Source organism: Aedes albopictus, chromosome 2 (genome assembly GCF_035046485.1).
Source record: "Aedes albopictus strain Foshan chromosome 2, AalbF5, whole genome shotgun sequence".
NCBI classification, from domain to species: domain Eukaryota; kingdom Metazoa; phylum Arthropoda; class Insecta; order Diptera; family Culicidae; genus Aedes; species Aedes albopictus.
The window spans coordinates 208838229-208863857 of record NC_085137.1 but is presented as its reverse complement, the minus strand read 5'-3'; the positions used below and the strand labels follow the sequence as shown (position 1 = coordinate 208863857).

The following is a 25629-nucleotide window of genomic DNA, read 5'->3' as shown; positions in this document are numbered from 1 at the left end:
AGGGCCCCACTAAAATCAAATTAGTGCCACATTTTGCAGCACGCTGACAGCCATTGCTAAAGTAATATAAATGCATGTGCTGTACATTTGCATTGCACATGCTTGATACGTGCAACACGAAAAACCAAAACAAAAATCTATTTTTAGCACCGTTTCGTTATCGACGGTACTGATGCCCCCACACATGAATGTTTAACCATTATTTTTTTGTCGTCGGGTCGGGAGTCGAACCAGAAGTGTTGAAGACCGCTAGATGAGTTCCATACGCGCTGGCGCCTTGGACCGTTTCTGCTGCAGTGATAACAACAGATATTTGATTCACTAAAAGGAACCTGTTCTTCTGTCCCAATCATTGTAGTAGAGGGTAAAACGACTATGTCATATGTAATAGAATACAGTAAATTATCTCATTCCGATAAATTACTGATAAATACATAATACATTTTAGAAGATATTCAATCAACATAAGAAAATTAAAACCTCGATTAAAACACCCTTCGCACACTGCTCATATGCTAATTGTGATTTCCATCGTTATTGGCATGTGATAGCAGCCTACAGAAAACAGAAAATTTCATCTCTAAATAGGTTTTGCTGTCGTCGATCGGTGGCTCAAACGGGGAATCAGTTGGTCGGTAGTCGAACCAGAAATGTTGAAGACCGCTAGAGTTGACCGTAAAGTTGTTCAATCTTCTTGATTTCATTTGTTTACCATTAGAGTCAAGCTTTTATAATTGTATTGTTAGAGCAAACTTTGCTAGTTTGTACATTGCATATATTCAGTTTTTGCAGTGTTGAATTATTGGATTATCTTATATCACCTTTTAATAAACCCGAATGTAAAGAAAAATGCAATGCATCATCACACTGATAATGCCAATCTAAAGGATTATTGCATGACAAGTGTGGAATTACTGCATTTCGCATTGCAAAGGTTGATATTCAGTCTAATTCGTGCAATGTTATAATGCTTGTGGTTACTTGGGTTCCTGCTAAACCACGACAGCGTACAATTTCTTTCGATAGGATTACTTTTGACGTCTTAGAAAATACGATATACTTAAGAATTTAAAGAAATCAATAAAATAACCTGTGAAGCGTGATTCAATATACATATTTCATTCGAAATTCGTTGAATAAACCAGCGCACCACCTCCCCCACATTTTCACCTTTCCTCGAATCCCCTCTAAAAGGCAAACGGGCATGTTAGAGAAGTAAACATGCTCTTACCGAAATGTTTAAAATCAAGGATGACACCATGCTTCACCTGTTATTCTTCTTTTTCTCCTTGACGTAACGTCCCGGCTGGGTGAAAGCCAGCTTGGCAGCAAAGTGTTCATAAGCACTTTCACAGTTATCAACTGAGAGTTTCCTCTGCCAATGACCATTTTGCATATGTATATCAAAATACTCCATGCCCAAGGTGTACAAGGAAATTTCCTTTAAAAAAAGTTTCTGGACCGACTGAGAATCTAACATGACACCCTCGACATGGTCATACTGAATACCCACACTTGTACGTGTACAGCTGTGGCTATATGGTCGATAAGGCCATTTCATTATTTTTTCTTGTTACGATCCTCTTTACGTAGCTTAATAGTTACTGAAAGAACTTGTAAGAACTCCCGGATACCTGGAACAACTTCCGCGAATATTGATCGAATAACGCCAAAAAAGACACCCCAAGCAACACACTCGTTATATATTAGTTAGGCGCTGTCGAAACTCATATATAACATGTGTGTTACTTGGGACGTACCGTCGTGCGGGGCTACTTTTGAAATGCGTGGCTACTTTGGACACTTTCGAATATGGATTTTTTTTAATTCAAAATATGGTTCAAATCTGTTTGATGTCTTTGGGACTATTATGAAGCAATAGTTTTCCCTCCATTTGGTGGAAAATATTTTTCAAACAGACCGTTTATTGCTTGTCAGGACGCGAAAAAACATCGAATAAACCAATAAAATAAACATAACGTATCAGAACATTTGGTCTGTAAGCATTGTTTCTACAGTTCATAAATTTCAAAGGGTTGATCAATTCATTCAAAATGTATAAACGTAGCACAGACAAACAGACGTAACACTTCGAACATTTTTCGATTCAAATCATAGTCACGAAAACATATTCACCCAATGCTAAAAGGCCTATGTTTGGCCGACCACCAACTAGGTGGCGGTAGTGAGCAAACGTCAAACTCGAACAAAAACGATGCGAGCGCCACGGTTGGGCAGTTGGCCAACTATCAAATTTTGAAAAAGACCGTTAAATCGGTGTACGATGTGAATTATCAGAGTGTTACGTCTGTTTGTCTGTGAACGTAGCATAAACAATCGAATATTTGTATCGTTATACATTATAAATGACCGTTTTACCTAAATTAAGGATTGATGGTCCCTTTTTTCAGGCAATCTATATAGAAAAATCACGCTGCTCATAATACCAAAGGAAGCACAGAACCATCTTAAAACGCATATTTTTATTGAAATCATGTCTGATATAGTATACTACAGTAGTTTTCTAAATAACCCTGGAATTTGGAATGCAGTTTTGTTATAGATAAAAATGTCCAAAGTAGCCCCCATCCGGTTCTATATGAGATGTGTCCCATTGGTGTATGAACAACTTTTTTGTTTATTGATGGATTTAGTTCAAATTTTGCATACATTTTACATATATACTCACGATTATTGTGTGTAAAAATGGTGGAAATCCATTCACTACACAGCAAATAATTTTGTAATTTCCAGGCGCGTAATTTCTGGCGATGTATCCATTTCCGAACGTAAACTCACTCGGATACATCGCTTTCCAACATTTATCACACTCACCATGTACAGCCTGGTTGGCACCGCAAAGTGTCAACAAACCCATTGCAGCGGATACTTAGAAGCAGTATCATATTTATCACCATTCTTCTAACTCGATGAAATAGCCGAGAGGCAAGGGATATGCCTCACAATCTACGGATCAGTGTACGAATCCTTGCCAATATTTTACTTATATATGAATCATCTATTGTTTCGGTTCTAGCGATTGCTAGACCCTCTGTCAAGCTTCGGCGGCTAGTTTGCTGCGTGGAAAGGATGTAATTTGTACATCACTTTTACGACGCGACTGATGTGCAGCGAAAATGATGTGATATCACAAGAATTTTTTTGCTGTGTACTCTGGGAGTTATAATGTTATAAAGTTGGAAAACCATGAAAAAGTGTATAAAGAAGCCCCGCACGACGGTATAAAAAAAACTGCAGAAAAGCATACTTGGACAAATTCTCAGAAGATTTTGTATAATAGTCATTATAAAATCTAGAAAAAGCCATGGACCATGGCGTAGTGGTCACACATTCACTTCATAAGTGGAAGGTGATGGGTTCGATCCTAGCCCTAGCAGTTGCAATTTTTCGTCAGTTCTTCCCCCCGCTGCTGCTGACGCCTGACCCTCTTCTGAGCATATGCTTTAACGGACCTGGAAGCTTGGATATCGGCTAACGGCAACTCATAATGAACCCCCAATCGGACTGGAAAAGGAACAAGAGCCACACATCAACATCCTCGTGCTCATCATTCTACCATGGACAGGGTAGAAAAGTGACAGCAGCGCAAATGCAACCAGTTCGATATAGTAGAATAAAAATGGAATACATTTAACAAAAGAGCTGTAAATTAGGTAAAAATCTAGCAGTGTTCTTCTCTTCTCTATGGCTCTACGTTCTCACTGGAACTTGGCCTGCCTCTCTTCAACTTAGCGTTCTTTGAGCACTTCCACAGTTATTGATTGAAGGGATTTGTTTGCCTTCCCTTTCATAATGTTTTAAATGGTCGACTTCACGATCAAAATTAAATAACTTTAAAACTATTAGTTTTAGATATTGATTAAGTTTCTTGATATGATAAATATTGATAACAACACTCATATTTTGCCATAATGATTTTAGTGACAAGATCGAAAAAACATTTTTGCATAAGTCAAAATTAGAGACTAAGTTTCTTCAGAAAAGTTGTAGATAATTGTGTGTGGCTTCGTGGCCGTGCGGCTAGTGTCACCATTCACCAAGCATTTAGTCGCATCGTGCTGAGGGGCGTGGGTTCGTTTAAGCCACATCTGTAAGGAAATGTTTTCGGCGGTGCCACTGGCCGTTGCATACTTGTCCGTTGTCTATTGTCGTGCTTCCTCCAAAGAGCGAATAGCTCACTGGAAGCATCCCTTCCAGGGGATGAGAATGGGTTAAGGGGACCCAATTTTTTTTAACAGACTTAACACTTAGAACAAATTTCATTAAAAAACATCGTCACGAAAACGTAATCGCCCAATGCTAAATGTACTGTGTTTGGCCGGGCCGCCACTAGATATCGGTAGTGCGCAAACGTCAAACAGGAGCAAAAACGATACCAGCGCCGCGAGTGATCAATCGACCTACTACTGAATATTTGAATCATCCGCTAAAAATGTGATCGATGGGAAGCGATCAGAGTGTGACGCCTGTTTCTCTGTGTTTTGTAGTTCGTCACAGAAAAATAAAACTCAAATCGGTTGAGAAATAACAGATATGTCAATCTAAAGATAACTGTTTATATGGGAAAGCGGCTTTGGTGCATTTTTATTGTCCGATACTGTATCCACAGAGAAACAGACGTCACACTCTGATCGCTTCCCATCGATCACATTGTTAAAGGTTGATTCAAATATTCAGTAGTAGGTTGATTGACCATTCGCAGCGCTGGTATCGTTTTTGCTCCTGTTTGACGTTTGCTCACTACCGCCATCTAGTGGTGGCCCAGCCAAGCACAGTATGATAAGCATTGGGCGATTACGTTTTCGTGACGATGTTTTTAAATGAAATTTGTTCCACAGAGAAACAGACGTCAAACTCTACTCGGTTCCCATCGATTACCTTTTTACCGGTTGATTCAAATATTCGGTAATTGGTCGATTGCCCAGTCGCGGCGCTGGCATCATTTTTGCTCCTGTTTGATGTTTGCTCACTACCGCCATCTAGTGGTGGCCCGGCCAAACACAGTACATTTAGCATTGGGCGATTACGTTCTCGTGACGATGTTTTTTAATGAAATTTGTTCTAAGTGGTACGTCTGTTTCTCTTTGTTTGTTCTAAGTGTTACGTCAGTTTCCCTGTGCTGTATCAATCCACCTAAAAGCGTTATGTTTCATCGAGCCTTGGAAGTTGCATTTTTAAAAGGCCTGATCTTCAAAATTGTTTCAATTATTTTTCAAAAAATTAACAAATTGCTCTAGAAACCTATTTTTTTGACACGAACTGCTGGCATTTATGAGGATGATACCATAACATTTTTGATTCGATATTCGCAATATTTGATGATATATTTCAAATAATGTTCTGACCTAATCTCGCCCCTCTATCTCATTGTCACCCCCAACGACGTTATTTTAAGAAAAAAATGTGAATAACATGGGATTGTGTTTTGCAAAAAAGCATGCCATTTGAACAAAAACGAACATAATTTATTACAATTACGGGATAGTGGAAGCATGTAAGTTTCAGCTGCCAAATTCCCAACTGCGTAGTTTTGCGAAGAACTGAACAATTTAGGGTAAAATTTGACCTGAAACACTCAGAACATCATTTTTTACCTTTGTATAATAGAGACTTGACTTTTCCGATAAAAACAGATTTCACAAACTTTGTAGAAGACGTGAAAAGTTTGTAAAATAACGTACAAAAGTTATACTCAAAAAAAACTAGTTTCAAGGGGTTGTTCATAAAAAAACGTCTCAAAATCCAACATTTTCAAAAAGACACGGACACAGTCAATGCTTCCAGTCAGCCATTTGCACTTTGAAAGAAGCACGACAGTACATATCGGACTGGCATGCAACAACCAGTGGCACAGTTGAAAACTCTTTCCTGACAGCTGCGGCGGGAATCGAACCCGCACTCCTCAGCACGATGCGACAAAATGCTTGGTGACACTAGCCGCATGACCATGAAGCTACACAAATATATTGAGTATAGCATGAGCATGAGCATGAGCATGAGCATGAGCATAGATGACCGCACAATTCGTAGTTGCTACTCCGTGATTGACCAGAGCAATCGAAATTGCACAAGGAACCAATGAATAGGGCTTGGGACTAGCTTACTATTCTCAATGTACACAGGTCGAGAGCTCTCAACTTTAATAGGGTCAATAACGGCGCCGGCCACGTCCTTACGGTCATCGAGGATGGAAGGGAATGTTAGTAAGACAAACGTTGTTATAAAGACCGCGAATCGCTGCATCCCCACGTTTATCTCAGGAAGGATTTTTTTGTTAGTAGGGTAAGGTACATTGTCAGTCCGGGAGTCACCTATGGTTGGTGTTATGATTTGACAATGGATCAATATACACAAACCGCCGTTAACAACCGACCACTTTTCGACGCAAGAACTAGCCAAAAAGAAAATTCTATCGCGCGTCTCCACTCCACTAGGGAGCAGAAACCTTTAGTCTATTCCACACAGAAATACACTGAACGCGACTCACTTGTCGGCGCCCGGATTTTTTCTCGACCGGCGAACCCGAAGTAACATTTTTCACTCTTTTGTGTAAATGCAAAAAATGAAAGAAAATATTTATTATCAACTAAAAGTGTATTGGAAACTAGCGCCGAAGGGAAGCAAAAAATTCGGAACCGACTCGAACCACGGCACGCGCACACTCGTCCCGTCTTCGGAGCCCCGCAGAGGGAAGAGGAAAAAAAATCGCAAAAATCTAGCAAAGCGAGCGCGCGAAACTTTGCTGCTGTCGAACTACCGCACACTACTGACTGCTTGGCGTCCCGTCGTCGGAGCCCCGCAGAGAGAAGGGGAAAGAAAATCGCAAAAATCTAGCAAAGCGAGCGCGCGAAACTTTGCTGCTGCCGAACTACCGCACACTACTGACTGCTTGGCGTCCCGTCGTCGGAGCCCCGCAGAGGGAAGAGGAAAAAAAAATCGCAAAAATCTAGCAAGACGAGCGCGCGAAACTTTGCTGCTGCCGAACTACCGCACACTACTCGCTACACAAATATATTGAGTATACACTGCAAAATATTTTTGCTGGTAATCAGCAAACTTTGCTGATTTTTGGCGTGCTGATTGCATTCAGCAATACAAATTACTGAGTATCAGCAATTATTTTTCATCTTGCTGAACCATCCAGCAATTTTGACAGTTGATCAGCAAAGTTGTGCTGAAATTCAGCAAAAATGTTGCTGAAATTCAGCAATTTCTTTTGCTGATTTTTGGCGTGCTGGAAGCGTTTCAAAAATTTTGGTGTGTATGGTGTAGATAATAGAGTTTGTAATAGATGCATCTTTGTAATATTTGGCGTCTCGAGAATTAATGCCAACCATTGAATGACTCTATTCTGCTAACCAAAGCCTACTATACAATTGCATTAAATACAGTGCCTACTATAAGTTCCTACAATGGAGCATTGGTGTCTTCGGCAAAGTTTTTTTGTAGGAAAATTATCTACAATTTTTCTGGAGAAACATGGAGACTCTTAATTTTATTTTCCTGGAAGTTTTCTTGGAAAAATCACTGAAATGATTCTGAAAGGGTCAGGTTTTTTACGAAAGGGTAGGTTCAAAAACGAATTTACAAAGCAAGGAAACATTTTCCCATGGAGAAATACTTAGAAACAAAAATAGTATAGAACTGATGGTCTTTCAAAACAGTATTCAGGGGCATTTTATAAGTTCGTATAGGATTTTTGAAGATGAACCATATCTATTGTTTTGTATTCTTATAATTAATTATATTTCCTGTCGCATTGTGTCGAACGCATATTGCGATACTTTGAGTGCCTTCTAAAAAAAATATTAGATTTTTTGTCCGGTTTGTGCGATTCGGTAGGCAATAAAACAATATTTTGTCCTAAAATAATACGAAAGGACGAGGCTTAAAAGCTCGTGCTAGCGAAATTCGTTTAATATATTTTAATGGCATCTAAAAATTACAAATTCGTGTCCTGTCACGGTCGCCATGTAATGTTCGTAATAAATTTACTTTTAATAAGGATTTCTCTATTACACTGAAAGCATCCTTGCGGTGATAACAACCACAAAATTGTTTTCAAATTTATCATAAGCATGATTAATATACAATCAAAATAATTCTATAAAAACTCATTTGAGTTGCATTATGAACATTATGCAACTTAAATTAGTTGCATTATGAAAAAATCATTGCATAAAATTTTGTATGTAACTCGTTGCAAAACTGGATTTTTTCGGCACTCTTCGTATTTATCCAACTCGGCAAGCCTCGTTGGATAAATGTACGACTCGTGCTGAAAAAATCAACTTTTTGCAACTCATCACATAAATAACTCAAATGAGTTGCATTATAGACATTATGCAACTATTTTCCATTATGCAACTCATTTAAGTTGCATAATGAACCAATTCGGAAATTGGTTATTATGATACCAAAATGAATTATATAAAATTGAAATTATGACACTGAATTACATAAAATTAAGTTTATGAAACTGAATTGCATAAATTCTTTTAAACAGAATGAAATGAAATGGAAATTTAAACGTTCTAATATTTACGTCACCTGTAGTTTTTAGAATTTGTAACTGTGTATTAACAATCAAATATCTCCAGATCCGTAAAAAAAACTCCTGCTAATCACCAAATGGCCGAACTATGTGAATAATGTGAATACTAAAAAGGTTCTCTTTATTGGACGCAATAGTTATAATTCCCCAACAAAAAAAAATACATGAATTGTAGTTAATGTGTAACATATTTTGGATATCACCAATTCAGCATTTTCGATTTTTTTTTTTTCCAGTTAGTTGTTGATTGATAGATGTATTCAAATTATATACATGTACCAATTCAATGTTTAACCCTAGGTAGATTAGATATCATTAAAAGTATACCATAACATTACAAAAGCGATAAAGAAATACAATAATGGGCTTCGCATGGCCGTTTATATTTTCACGAAAGCAGTCATGGGAAACCTCACCAGAAAACTGCAAGACCGGTACACAACAAACATACATACTTCCACATGACATTGATTGAAATGAAACTCATTTTGCATACCAATCTATCAATTCTGCAAACGACAGAGGCTGAAGTATATGTATACACATTTACATTTAGTGCAGTACCCGCCCCGATAAGCCCCTGTTTGATCAAATTTGTGCTACTAACACCATGTCTTAACACTTTCTGACGGGATTGCTTGCAGAGAGTAATCAATCAAGTATGCAATGTAGCGTAATATGTTTACACATAGAAATATGTAAAGCATTCCAGTTTTCATGTTGCACACTACACCATCAGGATAGCATCTGCATCAACGTGTACCAAGTTTGATCAATGTCTACCGCAAGCATTGGGATCAGAAAATAAGTTGATACATGGATTAGTTTACATTTCCGTATATTGGCTTCAAATGTTTAAGAAGGAGCATTTGCAAAATGTTGCTTTTGGAAATAGATCCACTGCTCTACATTCACATACGCACACATTTCCATCTGTACAGCATCAATCAGAAATTTAACCTTATTGTATTTGAAAAGTTACAGAAAACTTCTACGAGAAATTCATATCGAAATTAAAACAGACACTTAATACAAAAACTCGGGCTGTAAAATGATGATCACTGGAAGGAGCGTTCAAAATAGCTGTGGTACCTACTCACAATTTCCTACCTAATGCTCTGCAACGGGTCAGTCGATGGCATAGATCGCCAGGTAAGAGTTGTGCGCTTGGCTAGGGTACCGAGTCACATAGGATGTGTCTGGTATTGTGGACACTGTTTTACTATATAACTCTGTCAATTCCCAACCAATTGACTTGAATTTTTGTAAACGGCTTAATATTATTCGTATCTCACCGCGTACAAAAAATAGGCCAATCGGTACAAAATCGATTGAGTTATAGAAGAAAATGCCCATATAGAAGCCCTTCCGAAATGGTTCCACTTTCCTAGTTAAATGTTGTACTTTTGACTTCAACTAGATTGAGGAAGTACGGAGGTACAGCTGTGTTCATAAAAACACCATTTCCATACAAAATGGCCAACTTTGACAAGCTGTAACTTTGTGCTCTTATAAGCGATTATGCTGAAAATTTAACAGCGAACTACAAATATGGTGAATATTGTAATATAGCAAAATCTGAAAATTTTCGAAGCTCTTGGGAATAAGTTAAGCACTATGTGAAGATGTTCAAAATAATAGCTGTGTAAATAAATTGAAATGTGGCTTAAGAAGAAGCAAGAAATATTTTCGCACGCTATTCGAACAGTTTCCGCCTTGATTACAAGTTATTGTATAAGATTTTTTTTATTGTTTGCTGAATAAAAAAAATCAAAGCAAACACTGCTATTATTTTGATCAATTTCACATAGTGTTTAACTTCTACGTTTTTGAAAATTCTCAGACTTCGCTATAACAATATTCACCATATTTGAAGTTCGCTTTCAAATTTTCAGCTCAATCGCTCACAGGAGAACAAAGTTACAGTATGTAAAAGTTGATCATTTTGTATGGAAAACGGCTTTCACTGCTATTTTTATGAACACAGTTGTACGTCCCGAGTGTCTGTTTACCAAGGAGGTAAATAGAACATATTTGGAGCATCTTATACAATGTGTTTTGGGCGGTAGCAAAGGTTGTAGCAAAGTTATGTGAATCAGTTTGTTGGCTGAGATATGAAATACTGTTCCATATTCATACAGAAGGCCATTCAAATACGCTTGAATGTACTTGTAAACCCCATTTAAAACCAGCATTTTACGCAACTGGTGTATTAATTACAGTCATACCTCGATATAACGTAACTGCATTTTTATTTTTGGTACATTATATCGAAGCATTTTTTTTCAGAATTTCGTTTTAAATACATGTTTTGAAAAGAAAATTAACTTAAAGATCATGTTGTTCACCCAACAGCTATTTTCAGCCTCTCTTATATATTTTTTCCATCATTGTTTTTTTTCATATTTTCAAAAGTTTGTAAATCGAATTCTTAGCATTTCTCTTATATTGAATTATTTAAACCAATGTCGTATAAAACAAGATTCCTCTTCTTTTTTGCATCTTGCACTTGTCAAACGTTATCTGTTGGTGTGATAACAAGTAAGAAATCTATGTGACGCAGGAGTTTACATCGAGGCAAAATTTTAATCCGATGATGCTTCCAGGAATTCCTCTTGGGATTCCTCTAGGATTAATTCGGGATTCATCCAGGAGTTCCTGATTGAGTACCCCATAAATACCTCATGTGATTCATCCCGGAGTTCTTTAAAGGGTTATATATGTTGTCGTGCATAAAAGTAAGAAAAAGTTTGAACTTTTGTAAAAGTATGTAACCATATTTTTTCAAATTTTCTTTTTACGTCATACATAGTACAATATTTAACGTGTAAAATCAGCTTGAGAACATGAAAAAATAATACTATTAACCAAAGTTATAACGTTTTCTGTCAAACGTGTTTTCTTTAAAGAGGTTTACCGTGACTATGATGACAGTCTAACTGAAAGCACAAACCCAAAAGAAAACCGTTACTTGAAGACCTTGCAGCGTCCTTGAACGATCAGAATATTAAAAAAAGGTTTTAGTTTCCAAACGGGGACGATTTTTTCATTTTCATCACTTTCAAAATAGGGTCTGGGACCATTTGGGCAGGATCACCTATTTTGGGCACTTCTTGCTATAATTCAGTCAATTTTGAACCGATTGATCGTGTTCGTGTCTCAAGATCAGATACACACAGCGTCTAGCCAAGTTCAAAAAATCAAGTCAATCGATTTGAAATTGGCTGAGTTAAAGCAGCAAGTGCCCAAAATAGATACTCCTGCCCAAATGGTCTACTGATATGTTTTTTTTTTTTTTTGAAAAATGTTGATCGTTCAAGGACACGACACATGAATAGCGAACACTAAAAAAATGGTTCAAATCGGTTGAGAACTGCTTCCGCAATCGTCATTCGACGTAGCATCGACGTTTTTGGAAAAACATTCCGAGATAATCTCGTTTGAAGTTTCAAGTATGCACTACGCGCCCGTAAGGGAGCGATGCGCAAAATGCTATACCTTTGATTGTACTGTTTGGATCTCTATGAAAATTTGACACAGCATTCTTCAGAACCCATACTTTAAGATAAAAGAGTAAAAAATCGATTTTGTGCTCGTCCTCAACATATAGGGTATATGGATCATTCCTTGGCCTAATTTGCAAACCGCCTTGACAATTTTGACCATAACTCATGAATTAATAGCACTAGAAATAATATGTTGACCCTATTACGCACTCTAGGCAATGCATGTTTCACCAATTGGAAGTAAACTTACGTAAATATTCAAGAATTTACTTAACTAAGTTGAAAAGATTCCATGTGATGGTATGCAACGTTGGTCTATGGTACATAAACTGGCCTATTGATTCTATACCATTACCCGGAAAACCATTACCCGGAAAACCAATACCCGGAATGCCATTTACCGGAAAACCATTTACCGGAATGTACCATTTACCGGAATGTACTATTTACCGGAAAACCGTATGCCGACATGTACTATTTACCGGATATATACTTACGCTCAAGTAACACACTTGTCACAGAAGAGTCACGGTGGCGCAGCGTTTTGTTGCACAGAAGTAATTGCAACTTACTTCTAGCAAGTAAGTGTTTATATGATGGCAGTAAGTCACAATATCTTCTGCGCAACAAAACCTTGCGATACCGTGACTCTTCTGTTTGGGCCGTATACCCCCGTTGGTTTGAATGACACCTCATGCAAACTATCGGGATTCATTTTTAATTTGAACTTATAGCAACTCTGTGTGTTTGATCATTTTTTTGTTTGAACGATGTGCAGATTAGCGGGTTTCAAATTAGAAAATTGCTCAGATTAGATGCGGTCAAACCAACGGGGGTGGGCGGTGCTGAAATGTGCATGTCCAGAAAAAAAAGTTTATGAAAACTTTGCATGGTACCACATGGTCTATATTAAGTCATGTACATAATTCCTACTTCTGAAAGCCAATCCAGACAGAAGGTTTAATTCTTAGTCCAACCGAGGATCATTACATACGACATTTTTTATTTCTTGGGTTACTATGAAATTCATAGTCTATGATTGGTAATGGTTGATTCAGATTATGCAATAATCTGGATAAAATAGAAGAACCCAATTATTATTAAGCTAAATAGTCATCAGGCTAGATCAAAGACTGAAAACAGGCTTCGAAAGAACAGCCTGTTGCTAGAAGAAGGGCAAATATCTAAGAGTGAAATTTACAGTTTGTTATTTAAACAATTCTGTAACAGGCTTAGTTTAAAGAACGATGCAACTTGATGCAATTGAAAAAAGGGCAAAACTTCTACATAAAAAGCAGCAATTGCCAATAAACAACATGGTAACCAAACAGCTCTATAACAGTGTAAGTCAAAAGAACAGCCCATGTTTCAAAGAAGGAAAAACACTAGATGGAATTAATAGATTGAACGCCAACTAATTCTGTAACGTTACATCGTTAGAAAGCATAGCCTAAAAATTGAAGAAGGGCAAATCTCCTATACAGTAAACAAACCGACTGCCCATAAACTTCATAAATGAACCTAGAAGCACAATCTTTGACGAAATGGAAGAAAATGTCATATGGAAAAGCTACAGCTTGGTTTCATTCAGCCCAACGATGCTTGCTCTACTTTGCTAAGTGAACTGAACCGAGAATTTAGTTCTAGTGCTATAATCTTGAAACAATAATTAGAATATAGTTTAAAGGCTTTACTATCTTGAACTTGATCATGAACTGATAAGATTAATCGAAATAAGACACAAAATATCAAATCATGTTTAAAAACACCAAAACATCTTCCGTGATCTTAGGTTTTCCTAGGCTTTTCCGGGAAATAAATCATTTCGGGAAATGGGGCAGTTCTGAAAATGGTTTTCTGAGAAATGCATTATTTCGGAAAATGTCTTTATGGGAAAAAGTTTGAACCGTACGACCATAACAGTAAACCTAGAAAGAGCAGCCCATGTTAAAAGAAGGGCAAATATCTGCTGGAAATATAAGCAATCAGCACATTGCTTATAAACTCGTTGATGAACCACATGTATCTACACTACATGATAGCTCCGTCGGTTAACCAATTTACTGCTAATCATAATTTGGCGAAACTAGTGTTTAGCTGTGTTCAGCTAAATTACCGTGTCATGGTTTGGATCAAAAGATAACCGGTGCGAAAGGCATAGGATCAAATGTCTGGATATCGCTGTGCAATCTGGAAACAAATTTCGGAAAAACAATCTTTTCCGATAAATGGTTTTCCGGTAAATAGTTCATTCCGGTAAATGGTACATTCCGGTAAATGGTTCATTCCGGTAAATGGTCTTTCCGGTAAATGATTTTCCGGTAAATGGTTCATTCCGGGTAATGGTTTTCCGGTAAATGGCATTCCGGGTAATGGTTTTCCGGGTAATGTCGTAGAACCGGCCTATTAGTGGATACAACGTTGGCCTATTGCTTTCCATGCACTAGAACCACTTATTATCTCATTTTTTCAATATTTCTGCTGAGGTATTATCTCTGTTTGATCACCAATCATACTTTCAAATAACATTTTCGGAGCCAAATTTTCAAAAAACTATAAATAAATCACTTAAACTAAAGTTCTTTCTTTTTTAGTAACGAAAACAATGCAACCCGATTATTGTGTTATATTTTTATAGTCACCGCACACAAAATCTATCTTTCTGTTCGTTCTTTCTGGTTCTTACGCAAGCAATGTTGTTGGCGTCACTTTATCGATGTTTTTGACGTCACTTTATTGATGGGCCAAGATTTGAGTACATAATGAAAAAAATGTCCTCAATATTCGGCCCACATGTAATTTTTAAAATAGTTATTATTCGTTAAAAACAAACATACAAACTCAAAATAGCATCTTTGACCGTCGCATCAAATGTTCAGTTATTGAAAAGGCAATTCGAAATATTCCAGAATCATGCCATTTATGATCATGTGTATAGACTACCCACTAAGCCGAAGAATCATGGCGTCTACAAAAGCTTAACAAAGTGACATTTTCATACAATTTTAATACTCCAAAGTGCTAAAATTGAAACGAAATGTTACAGGTGTTTGGCGCAAAGCTTTTCCGATATCCAGTTCGGCGTGTTTGTTTGAGTTTTTGGTTAACGTTAAGATAGGCCGAACGAGGGGACTATGCCAATGAAGCATCCCGATACCCTATAACCCCTTGAGGAGATTTATCCAAAGATTCTTCTATCTTATATGATTCCTTCATAAATTCTTACCAAATTTTATATCTGCTATGATTTTTCTAGGAACGCCTGCCGTAATTGCTCCAGAAGTTCTTGATATGATTTCTCCAGGAATTTCCTCTGTGATTTCACAAGAGATTTCTGTAGGATTCCCCAAAAACATTTGATTTTTCAATCAAGATTCATTCTGTCCAAGACTTTTCCAAGGTTTATTTCTGTGGTTATGGAGTATTTTCTGGCTTTCAGTCATGGTAAACAGCGTTGATAATTTTATACACGGAGAAAAATCAGTCCAGTTCGAAACTACCAAGAATTTTGTTGTCTTACAAACTTGAAAGTTAGTTGTATGTAAGCTGAGTTTGGCTATTTCAAAATCATAATCCTAGATTGAAACAAACACTTGTATTTGTTGTTGTTGTAGGTAAATATTATGTGGAAACAAACTATGTTTTGGTACTTCCAAGCCATTATATTCGTTATTTGTAAAAAATAATAGCTTGATTTTACCAAAATCTAGTTTATTTATTTCTGACATGAAACCACGAGAACAAACTAAACATTTAGGTAAATACAATAAAAACTGCTGATTCTACCAAACTTAGGTCCTAGTTGGAGAAATATCAACCTTCAATTTTGGTTTAGATAAACTAATATTTTAGTTTGTTCTGTTTGCCGTCTCGCCATTGTAGCTTCATTGTTTTTGTTGACTTTGAGAAACGTTTATCACCATGGTGAAATGTGCACAGTTTATTGGTATACTCAGAATCGGGCTTCCGGATCCATCTACTTCGACCGGGAGAAATCATTAGAATATTCGGCCGGTGCTTTAATGGTCCGTGGCACTCTCTCGTGGCAGATGATCGACAAGCAGGTAGGCCATAGTTTTGTTGAAAATGATTTCGTCCTTGGGATCAACATAGACAGTGCAGTATCCATGTTTTATTACTTTATTATTTTATTAGCTAAGAAAGCAAAGAGGATGGATGGACTGGACAATTGGACAATGGACATGCACTTATTGCCGTTCAACTCTTCACGAAGAAGTCCATTGTATCCGGCCCTCGAATCGACCACATACTGCGCAATGTGTAATACAATATCGTTGCTGCAGCCAGTGATGGCGAGGAACAGTGAGCGTTGTGTGTGTTTCGATGGTATCAGGAAAAAGACCCATGAAATGGCCATACCGGAGGAAATATCATGCCATGCCACTCAGAGCTCTACCACCTCACGAATCTCCAACTCGTGACCAACATAATCTGTTGCAAAAAAGCTAACTTCATCAGTAACAATTTCGAGCGGATTGATTTATTGAAATATATGAGAAAATCTAGGTTAAAATATTTGTATTTGTGTTTTCATTTGGGGTTAATAATCATATTGATTGAATACAACAATAAGGATAGAACAAACAAGCCGTTTATAAATTCAAACAAAGCATTTGTTGACAACAAATTAGAGTTTGGTTGTTTCAAACTATTTTCTTCTACTTTAAAACAACCAAATTTTGTGATTACTTACACTTCTGTCAAACAGAGCAACCAACATCATGCTTGTTGCAACCAAAAATTAGTTGAAGTTAACTAAAATCTCGAGGAAAAAAATACCTCGAGCCTTAGTTTGTTACAACCAAGCTGCATTATCGAAGCAAATTAATAATTGGGTTGTGCATAATTCAATGGTGAAATTTGGTTGATATTCGCTAAACTTTTGTTGTTTCTACTAAACTTTTTTCTCCGTGTACCATTGCCATCGTTTCGATGCTTAGGTTTGATCTTCCTCAACTTATACGGATCGTACTTTACACACGATTGTTTGTCTGTTTTTTATTCCATAAAACACTGCACTTTTTTCGTTCATCGCCAGCACCCAAGAAGGATGTTGGGTGGGTGGTACGGAACGGGATTCGATGGCAAATTCGATGACTAAAAATCAGCGGAACACAAGAATGCGACTGTCATCAATCGCCGTTAGGGTTTAACTGTGATTCCTCTTAAACTAGGATTCCTCCAGTCACTCCTGCATGGATCCTCCAAAGAAGCTCCAATATTTTAACTATTTCTGCTCGAAGAGTCCCAAGTAACACATTTGTCACAGAAGAGTCACGGTGGTGCAGGTTTTTGTTGCGCAGGAGTCACTGTGACTTACTTCTAACAAATGAATTCTTACTTGCTAGAAGTAAATCGCAGTGACTTCTGCACCATAAAAATGCGGCGCTGTGACTCTTTTATGACAAGTGTGTTACTTGCAGTATTTGCCAAGATTCACCCAGGTATTCTTGCTGGAACTCATCCAGCACAATTTGAAGGAGTTTCCGAAAGATTTCCTCCTCAGATTCCACTACAAAAACTTCTGTGATTTCCAAAGGTAATTATTTCAAACAATATTGGAAGGATTTCTCCAAGAACAACAGATAGAATTCCACAAGAAATTTCCTTTAAGAATTGATTGAATGATTTAGCTTTTTTATGGAGACTTGCAGCCCTTGGTTCGTCTCTTTTAGCTTTCAAAAATGCTTCATATATCCCTGATTTATTTTTTCCAGGAATTACTGCTTAAGTTTTCCAGGAGTTCTTCCTGAGATGGCTCCTGGATTGTTTATTAATAATTACTTCAAGTATTCTCCTTGAGTTTTTTCTTTTGATTTTCACTATTACACCTCTTGAAATTATTTTGTTTTTTTTTTCAAACTTCTTGGTGTTCAGAATGTTCTAAGATGTCAACGAGATGTCAAACCCATTTATTCGTAATATGTTAAATATTTTTTTCAAGTTTGAATATGATTTTCTTTTTCCCATCTAGCTATAGGTTCATGAATATATTACCTTTTTGATTATGCCAGAGTGAGCTCAAATGAGAATAACACAATCGTTTCAGAAAACACGCTGCCCCGCACCATAGTGCTTTTGATACCAGTAAGGGCATGTGTCGTGAATTTGGCGAACACGCTACACATGTCACCTGATTAGTCGTCTATTGCTGTATCAATAGATGTACGAACCCCCTCCTGTATATATACTATGATTATTTTGCCAGCTTACCGTTTTCGACGCACGAGATGATTTTTCCTTTTCGGCGACGCAAATTGGACTCTAAATTGCTTTCGTCTCCGTACTCCTCGTTGCCGGTATCCTCCGACTCCTGGTGGACATCCTCGATGATACCACTGTCATGGATGTTTTCACTTGCCAGCAAAAGTGGATGCTGATCCATGACGGTGGTGGCGGCGGCAGCAGCGCAGCAGTATGACACTCACTCACGAAACGGACACCCACAGCCAACTCACTAGAACTCCTTTATCTTCGCACTCGAACCGACCCCCACTAGAGCGTTCCGGTTCCACGACAAGATGGGTAATTGGATTGGAAGCTCACACTCTGCGCCTAATTCGAGTGCATATTTATTTATACACTTATCCACAACTGTTTTGTGAGTTGGAATTCCTTGAACATTTGTAGTAGAACTAATTTTTCGTTTGATATCTTGTCGATTCAGTTATTTCTGCAATTTTCTTATTTGTCAAGCATCTACATTAAATAAAACACATATGTTTTAAGTTTAGGATTCATACACAAGTCGAAGCTGATGTCATGGATTGAATTTACGTAAAAAATCGGAATTTTGAATACAATTGGATGGAAATTTTAACATTACCAGAAATTTAAAAATCAAAAAAGTTTTAAAAAGGAAATTCGAATGAAAATTGAAATGATATGTATCTAGCAATATTTTTGATTTAGTCTAAATACAAAATTTCATAAACGGTTTAGATCCAGCTCTTCAAAATTTAACGTAATTAATGAAGAATATGAAAGTAACAAATGCATTGACCGATACTGTATGGGAATTTTTGAAGTTGTATTTACCTAATATCTAAAATTCCAAATGTTTTTAAAATTGCCTAAGGAAAAGACACCAAATAAAACTTTTAATGAGTATTTTATTGAATGAATTATTACACCACAACTTTTAATTAGTAGAAACTGCAGTCTCAAAAGATGAAAATCTCGATAATATAGATAAAAAAAATAATAAACATTCACCCTTACGAGTTGATGGATTGAGCTCAATTTTCGACACGGAACTACCAATATGCTGAATTTTACGTATACAAGGTACAAAATGTTTTCATTCGCAGGTTTGGGCGTGGCGGAGCGTTCAAAATGTGCAAAAGTGATCGGACAGCGGTACCACTTTGATTTACACGCGTGCCGCTGTCCGATCAGTTTTGCACATTTTGAACGCTTTGCCACGCCCAAACCTGTGAACGAAAACATTTTGTACCTTGTATACGTAAAATTCAATATATTAGTAGTTCCGTGTCAAATATTGAGCTCAATCCATAAACGCAAATCAAAGTTTCAGAGACGAATGCATCATAGGTAAAATCTCTAAAAAACACAGCTACAGCATCCCAAACTTGGCCATTTTGTATGAAAATCGGCGTTTTTCCGATCAATTATGCACCACAGTGTACGTGTTTAATGAACTCTCTCAAGAGTTTGTGAGCCCAGGACGTTGGCCATTGCTGAAAAATAGAAAATCAAAGAAGTAAATATTTCTGGCGTGTCCGAGATGGTCCTTCGAGGGAGGTCAAGCTCTCAAGATGGTAGGAGTATTTGTGGCGGATCAAGTGGAATCGGCGTAGTAGTTGGCGCAGGTTCAAGTGGAGTTGGTGTGCGGCGGTGCGATCGTTCGGAAACGTAGTTATTCTACCGGCCATGGAGAAATTTAAAGGACGTCAGAACTGTGCCTTCTGGTCCTTTGCGAGGGGACGTGGCGAGCAGTGCAACCTGCTGAAAACCAGGAAGTGGATTCGGAGATGTGCGATGGAAACCATCTGTTCGTCATCGGAGAAGCAGAACTACAGTTTGGTCAAGACCGCGAAAACTTCCAAAGAAACTTGGGATGAGTTGCATCAAGCGTTCCAAGATAACGGGCTCATCAGAAGGTTTGAATTCCTGGACAAGTTGACGTCCATCAAACTTGATGAATCTGAAACAGTGGAAACTTACGCGGATCAGCTAGTGACGATGGCGAACTATTTGAGTGAAATAGGATTCGAAGTCAAGACTTCAAGTACTGGAGGAGGAGTTCTTTATACGAAACCGAAATCCAAACACCCGAAGGCAGCCAAGAAGAATAAAATCACGGTGTGTCTGGTAGAACAAAATTATCGCAAAAAAATAGGCATCGCCAAATTCTTCGTTACTCGAAAATATAGGTTTTTAGCTTTCATTTAGCGGGTCAATCAAAAAAATCCACCGAGGGACCTCGAACAACTTTTTCATTTGAACATTCTTGCTCACTGTGGACCATTTATTGGAAGAAAGTTATGGATGAACCGCTTTTAATTTAACCCTAAAAGGGATACCTTCATGGCCTCAGTTTCGTCACCTCGCTGAGTGTGTTCCATCAAAGACGTGCTCTGAAAGGCGCCTGGGGTCCAATGGACCCCAGGTATCCCTTTTAGGGTTAAACAATACGGTGTAAGTTTGAGATACTTTTGTTTTCCCAATAATATATACAAAAAATATATCATACAAATGGAAACAAGATTTATATTTTTGGCCTATGTGAATTCTGTTCATAGGACACATACTCTGTTAACAACAATTAATTGAACTAAACATGTAGTTAGTGATCTACAGGACTTGCTCCTCGTAACACTTGGTGCGCCACTGTTTACTACATTGTAAAAAATAAGAAAAATGTTTTTATTTCAAGTGCCTTCTGCTCGTTTCTTTACAAAGCCATTTAAAATTACTTGTTTCCATTATACATTGAACGACACCTCATGCAAACCAACGGGGTTCATTTTTAATTTGAGCTTCTAGTAACCCTGTGGCCATCGAAAAACACACTAATGGTAACCTTTTTTGCTGTTTTGTTTTGATTCTGTGTTCCGTTTCACTCCGTTCCATGAGCAGAATGACGTTTGGATCATTTTTAGTTTGAACGATGTGCAGATAAGCGAGGGTCAAATTAAAAAGTGTTAGATTAGATGCGGTCAAACCAACGGAGGTAGACGGTATATATATTGCATATCAGCGTATTTTGCCATAGAAAGTAAGTGTTATTCCTATTATTCTTTCAGGAATAATAGCCCAACTCAAACAGAGCCTGCTTTGAATGTTTGTACTTCAGTTGAATTTGTGTCTAATATTGACTAATCAAAAAGAAAATATTGTTTCGTAAAATTAATGACGGAGTTAAATACCCTAACATCATGTTTGTAGACCTAGAAAAGTTTAGTGATCTTGTTGATCTTCCTGTCGTTTTGTCTCAGTTGGGAAAAAACATGCTTCTCAGATTAATGTTTTATGAGCGTGCACTTAAACAGATATGTAGGGGGGGTGGGGGTAAGACGGACATGTTTAGGAAACACACTATTTTGACAGTGTAAACAATGCGATAAGCAAAATTTTATCTCCATACTATTTACTTCAACTAAGGTACTTAACAGTCAGCAAGTCGATTTTACAATAAAATTTGATTTTCCATGACTTTTGAGATAATTAAAATAAGTGTACTCCAAATGTACGTTTTTCAACAGTGTGGGTAAGACGGAGTAGGGTGGGTAAGATGGACAGATTTGGAAAATTAGCTAATACACCATTAATTGTGTTGAATGATGATTTTGGATGTTTATTATCGGTAGATCAGTCATAGTAGAAGCTAAATTTGGCTTTAAATCACTTAGCGAAACGTGTTTTAACAAATTAAAATCTATTTTGTAAATTGGAAACCTCCAGACACAGATGAACGCCTAACAGTATGCAATGCTCTGGCAATTTAACGAAGTTCAAAATGTTCTAACAACAAAAATTCTAATATAATGAATTTTTAAACAAAAAATCAATATGAAATGCTTTACACGGCTTCCACAATCATTTTTATACTCCATAGATTTCAATCTGTGAACAATGTGTGGGTTTTAATGTGTTTCTCATGGCACTATCAAAGTAAACCCAACACTGTCCGTCTTACCCACCCTAAAGGTGGACCGTCTTACCCCCACACAACGCAAAATATTCATTTCTCCACCGTTACCCATAATCCATGAAATTTGCCTGAAATTCGTTGTGTATAGGACGGAACAGTTTAAAACAACTGGGAAACTCAAAATAAAATGCGATAGCTTAGCAATTTAATGTCTAAAAAGCTTATTTATTGACGCGACAAAGTTACATCCCATCACAAAAGCGTGTAGCCAGGTCAATAATTGTCCATTTTTTTACACTTTTGTCATATTTATTCTTCCATGGAGTGCTTCAATAATCATTAAATGACAAGAAGATACAGTTAATCTAGAAAGAATGTCAAATTTCAGCTTTTTAGTTACAGAACTAGTCAGCGGTCCGTCTTACCCACCCGGTCCGTCTAACTCCCAGCCCTATTAACGGAGAGCTTTCTTTGTCCATCGATCGTCTTAGTATGTATTGTACCAGTGGATATTTATGTTTCGGAAAGATCCTGAATCGACTGGGACTCGAACCCGTCACTCTCAGCATAGCTGCGCTGTAACCGCTTCGGCTCTATGGATTATATAGTGTATATGCATATAAAATGCCTAGCCTTCTCACAATTTTATGCATGTGTATTGATTCTGCTATATACAGCCAATGCTATCTACAGTGATATAACTTTAGGTAATTCCTATGGGAGTTCTTTCGGTTTTTGCAGTCGGTGACGGCAGCAAATACAAGTATGCATCATGTACGCTTATATTTGCCTTTTTTGATAATCCATTGAATATTGAAGCGTTAACTGATTAACTTAATTTAACTCCAAGTATAACTTAAAGACGGTGTATAAAAACAAGTTTATTAGTACTATTTGTAAAGAAATCCCGCACATTTCATTTTATATTAAATTTTACTTGAAAATTGAAAAAGGAAAATAATGCATTAAAGAACCTCAAATGTCGCAACATCTTGCAAACTAAGGGAGCATCCATTAAATACGTCACGCTAAAATTTGGAATTTTCGACTCCCCCTCCTCCCCCATCACACGGGTTTTTCCCATTCGATGCCAAAGTAGAAAAATAGAGCAAACCATTCTAGAGATGGTGTGACAATTTTTTATTATGACATTGGGAGCAAACAATTTATATATATTTTCTCTTTGGCTGTACGTCGGTTCGTGGGTAATTAGAGTTTTATGAAACGAAAAGTCCATAAGCTATAGATGTGGACCTGAAACATAATCGCTCAAGAAAGTTCAGTTCAGTGCATTTTCCTTGTCCGCAATTTTAAAGAAATGTTGCATGGGAAACTTTCGATTTGAAGTTTTTTTTTCAGCTCCGAAATAGGGGTAAAAAAGCCACGCTTGCTCTTTTTTATCAAATCCATTCCTGAATACTACACACATCGGGATAGACCAAGAAATGTCTTGCGATTACCTTACATATTATTATAAGATTTTAATAACAAATTTTACCACTTATCTTTTTTTTTATCTGTATTAACGAGATTTTTAGCCCTAGGCTAGTTCATCTCGGGACCCACACTTTACTTCCCTTCCGAAGGAAGAACTCACAGTTTGTGAGTTTGTCGGGAGTGGGATTCGATCCCAGGTCCTCGGCGTGATAGTCAAGTGTTCTAACCATCACACCAGGTCCGCTCCACCACTTATCTGCTCTATTTCTATAAATTTTAAATCAAAGTAGGCGCAAATCAAAGAAGGCTATGTTTTCATTGTATACTATCATATTTATCTTTTATTTTAAGCATAATTGGCTTTTTTGTTTGCCTTGCGCCACAAATCCCAAATAGCAACATAAGAAACAGTCGTAAGAATTTCAATTAAAATTCCTTTTTTTTCATCTGAAAAAAAAAAATGTTTGGGGTCCCTCGGTGGATTTTTTTGGGGAACACGTTAAATGAAAGCTAAAAGTCTATATTTTCGAATGCTGGCGAATTTGGCGATGCTTATTTTTTGTGATAAACCTTTACCATATACACGCCGTAAAATATGATGGTGCGGGCCGCACGAATAGAGGTAATAAACTATAGAGGGAGAATGTCGCTGGCGTCGATAGGCATCTCTTGCTGGCGAAAATAGGCAGGGATATAAGTGTCAAAGCGAAAAAGTATGCAGTTTGACAGATAGATACCCGAGATGTTTGCGAACGAGAACAAAGGGAACAGTAGCGACATTCGTCCTCTATAGTTTATTAACTCTATTGCCGCACGTGATGACCAGTTCTCTATATTGCCGTTGAATTCTTTACAATGTTTCTTATGGAAGATGTTTTTTTTTTATTCTTAATCACTTAACCTAATTTACAGCTCTATTGTCCACTGGGGCACTACGTGAGCAATTTCAATTGACAGCTGCACTTACATTTTGTACAGCGCCTAGATTCTATTCTACTTTATCGAACTTGGTTGCCTTTCTGCTGCTTTCACTTTTTCTACTTTATACTTAGTAGAATGATGAGCAGAAGGATGATGATGGATGGCCGTTGTTCCTTTCCAGTCCGATTGGGGGTCCATTATGAGTAGCAGTTCGCCGATGTCCAGGTATCCGGGTCCGTTTGAGCCATGGGGCTCAGAAGAGGGTCAGTGTCAGTTGCTCTCAGGGGAAAAGCAACTGACGAAAAATTGCAAGTGCCGGGGCTGGGAATCAAACCCATGACCATCCGCATATGAAGCGAACGTGTGACCAACGACGCCACGAGCCCCGGCCAGAGATGTCCATATCCTCAGTGTAGGAAAGAGAAATAGAAAATACACCACTCGCGCTGTGTATCTCAACAGGAGCCCGTCTCTTATGTGTGGATCCACCACTGCGAATCGGATGCGCGCAAGCTTGGTGGGTAGAAATAAATCTCTTAGCTCCCTGAGCACTAGGCCACACAACAGTGCGGTGAGAGGGATTTTAAATTCTCTCCGGTGAAAGTGTAAAAAATCACCCGGGCGCGCGCTCCAGTGAAGTTTTTGCGCCAGAGTGCGCGCTGCGGTGAAACACCGGAGAGTTCTCGCCCCGGCGACACCATGGTGATGATTCGGTGACTGCTGGGTGAAAACACGGGAGAGCGCCGGAGAGCGATGCGCGCGAAAGAGTGAGCCACACTCGATCCAAGGCGAACGAGCAAGAGCACGCATTAGCGCTTGGTCTACGCACCACCCAAAACAAGAGAAACTGGTTTCTTGGTGTGGTGAAAAATGTTCCTATCCCCAGTGTGGTCGATAAACTGACGCCGCAGTGAATCGCTACGGTGAAATGCCATCTCTGGCCCCGGCTATGGAAGATGTTCTACTGCATAAGTATTCAGGAATAACGTGTTAAATGTTTCACAAATCGATCCAGGCGTTGCAATACAAGCAGTTGAAAAAATGGGCCTGAG

General features: G+C 37.8%; 1 protein-coding gene across 15 annotated transcripts in view; it reads right to left on the bottom strand.

The window, feature by feature from the left end:
- LOC109621958 (anoctamin-8) overlaps positions 1-25629 on the bottom strand; it is a 121073-nt gene that overhangs the window by 91429 nt on the left and 4015 nt on the right. For 14 of the 15 annotated variants that reach the window (XM_029869104.2, XM_062851066.1, XM_062851067.1 and 11 more), the window contains one exon: positions 18316-18801. In XM_029869104.2, the coding sequence (XP_029724964.1) occupies positions 18316-18487 (172 nt within the window). In that variant the 5' untranslated portion in view covers positions 18488-18801. The remainder of the gene's footprint in view (positions 1-18315; positions 18802-25629) is intronic. The other variant, XM_029869100.2, reaches the window with a different exon arrangement.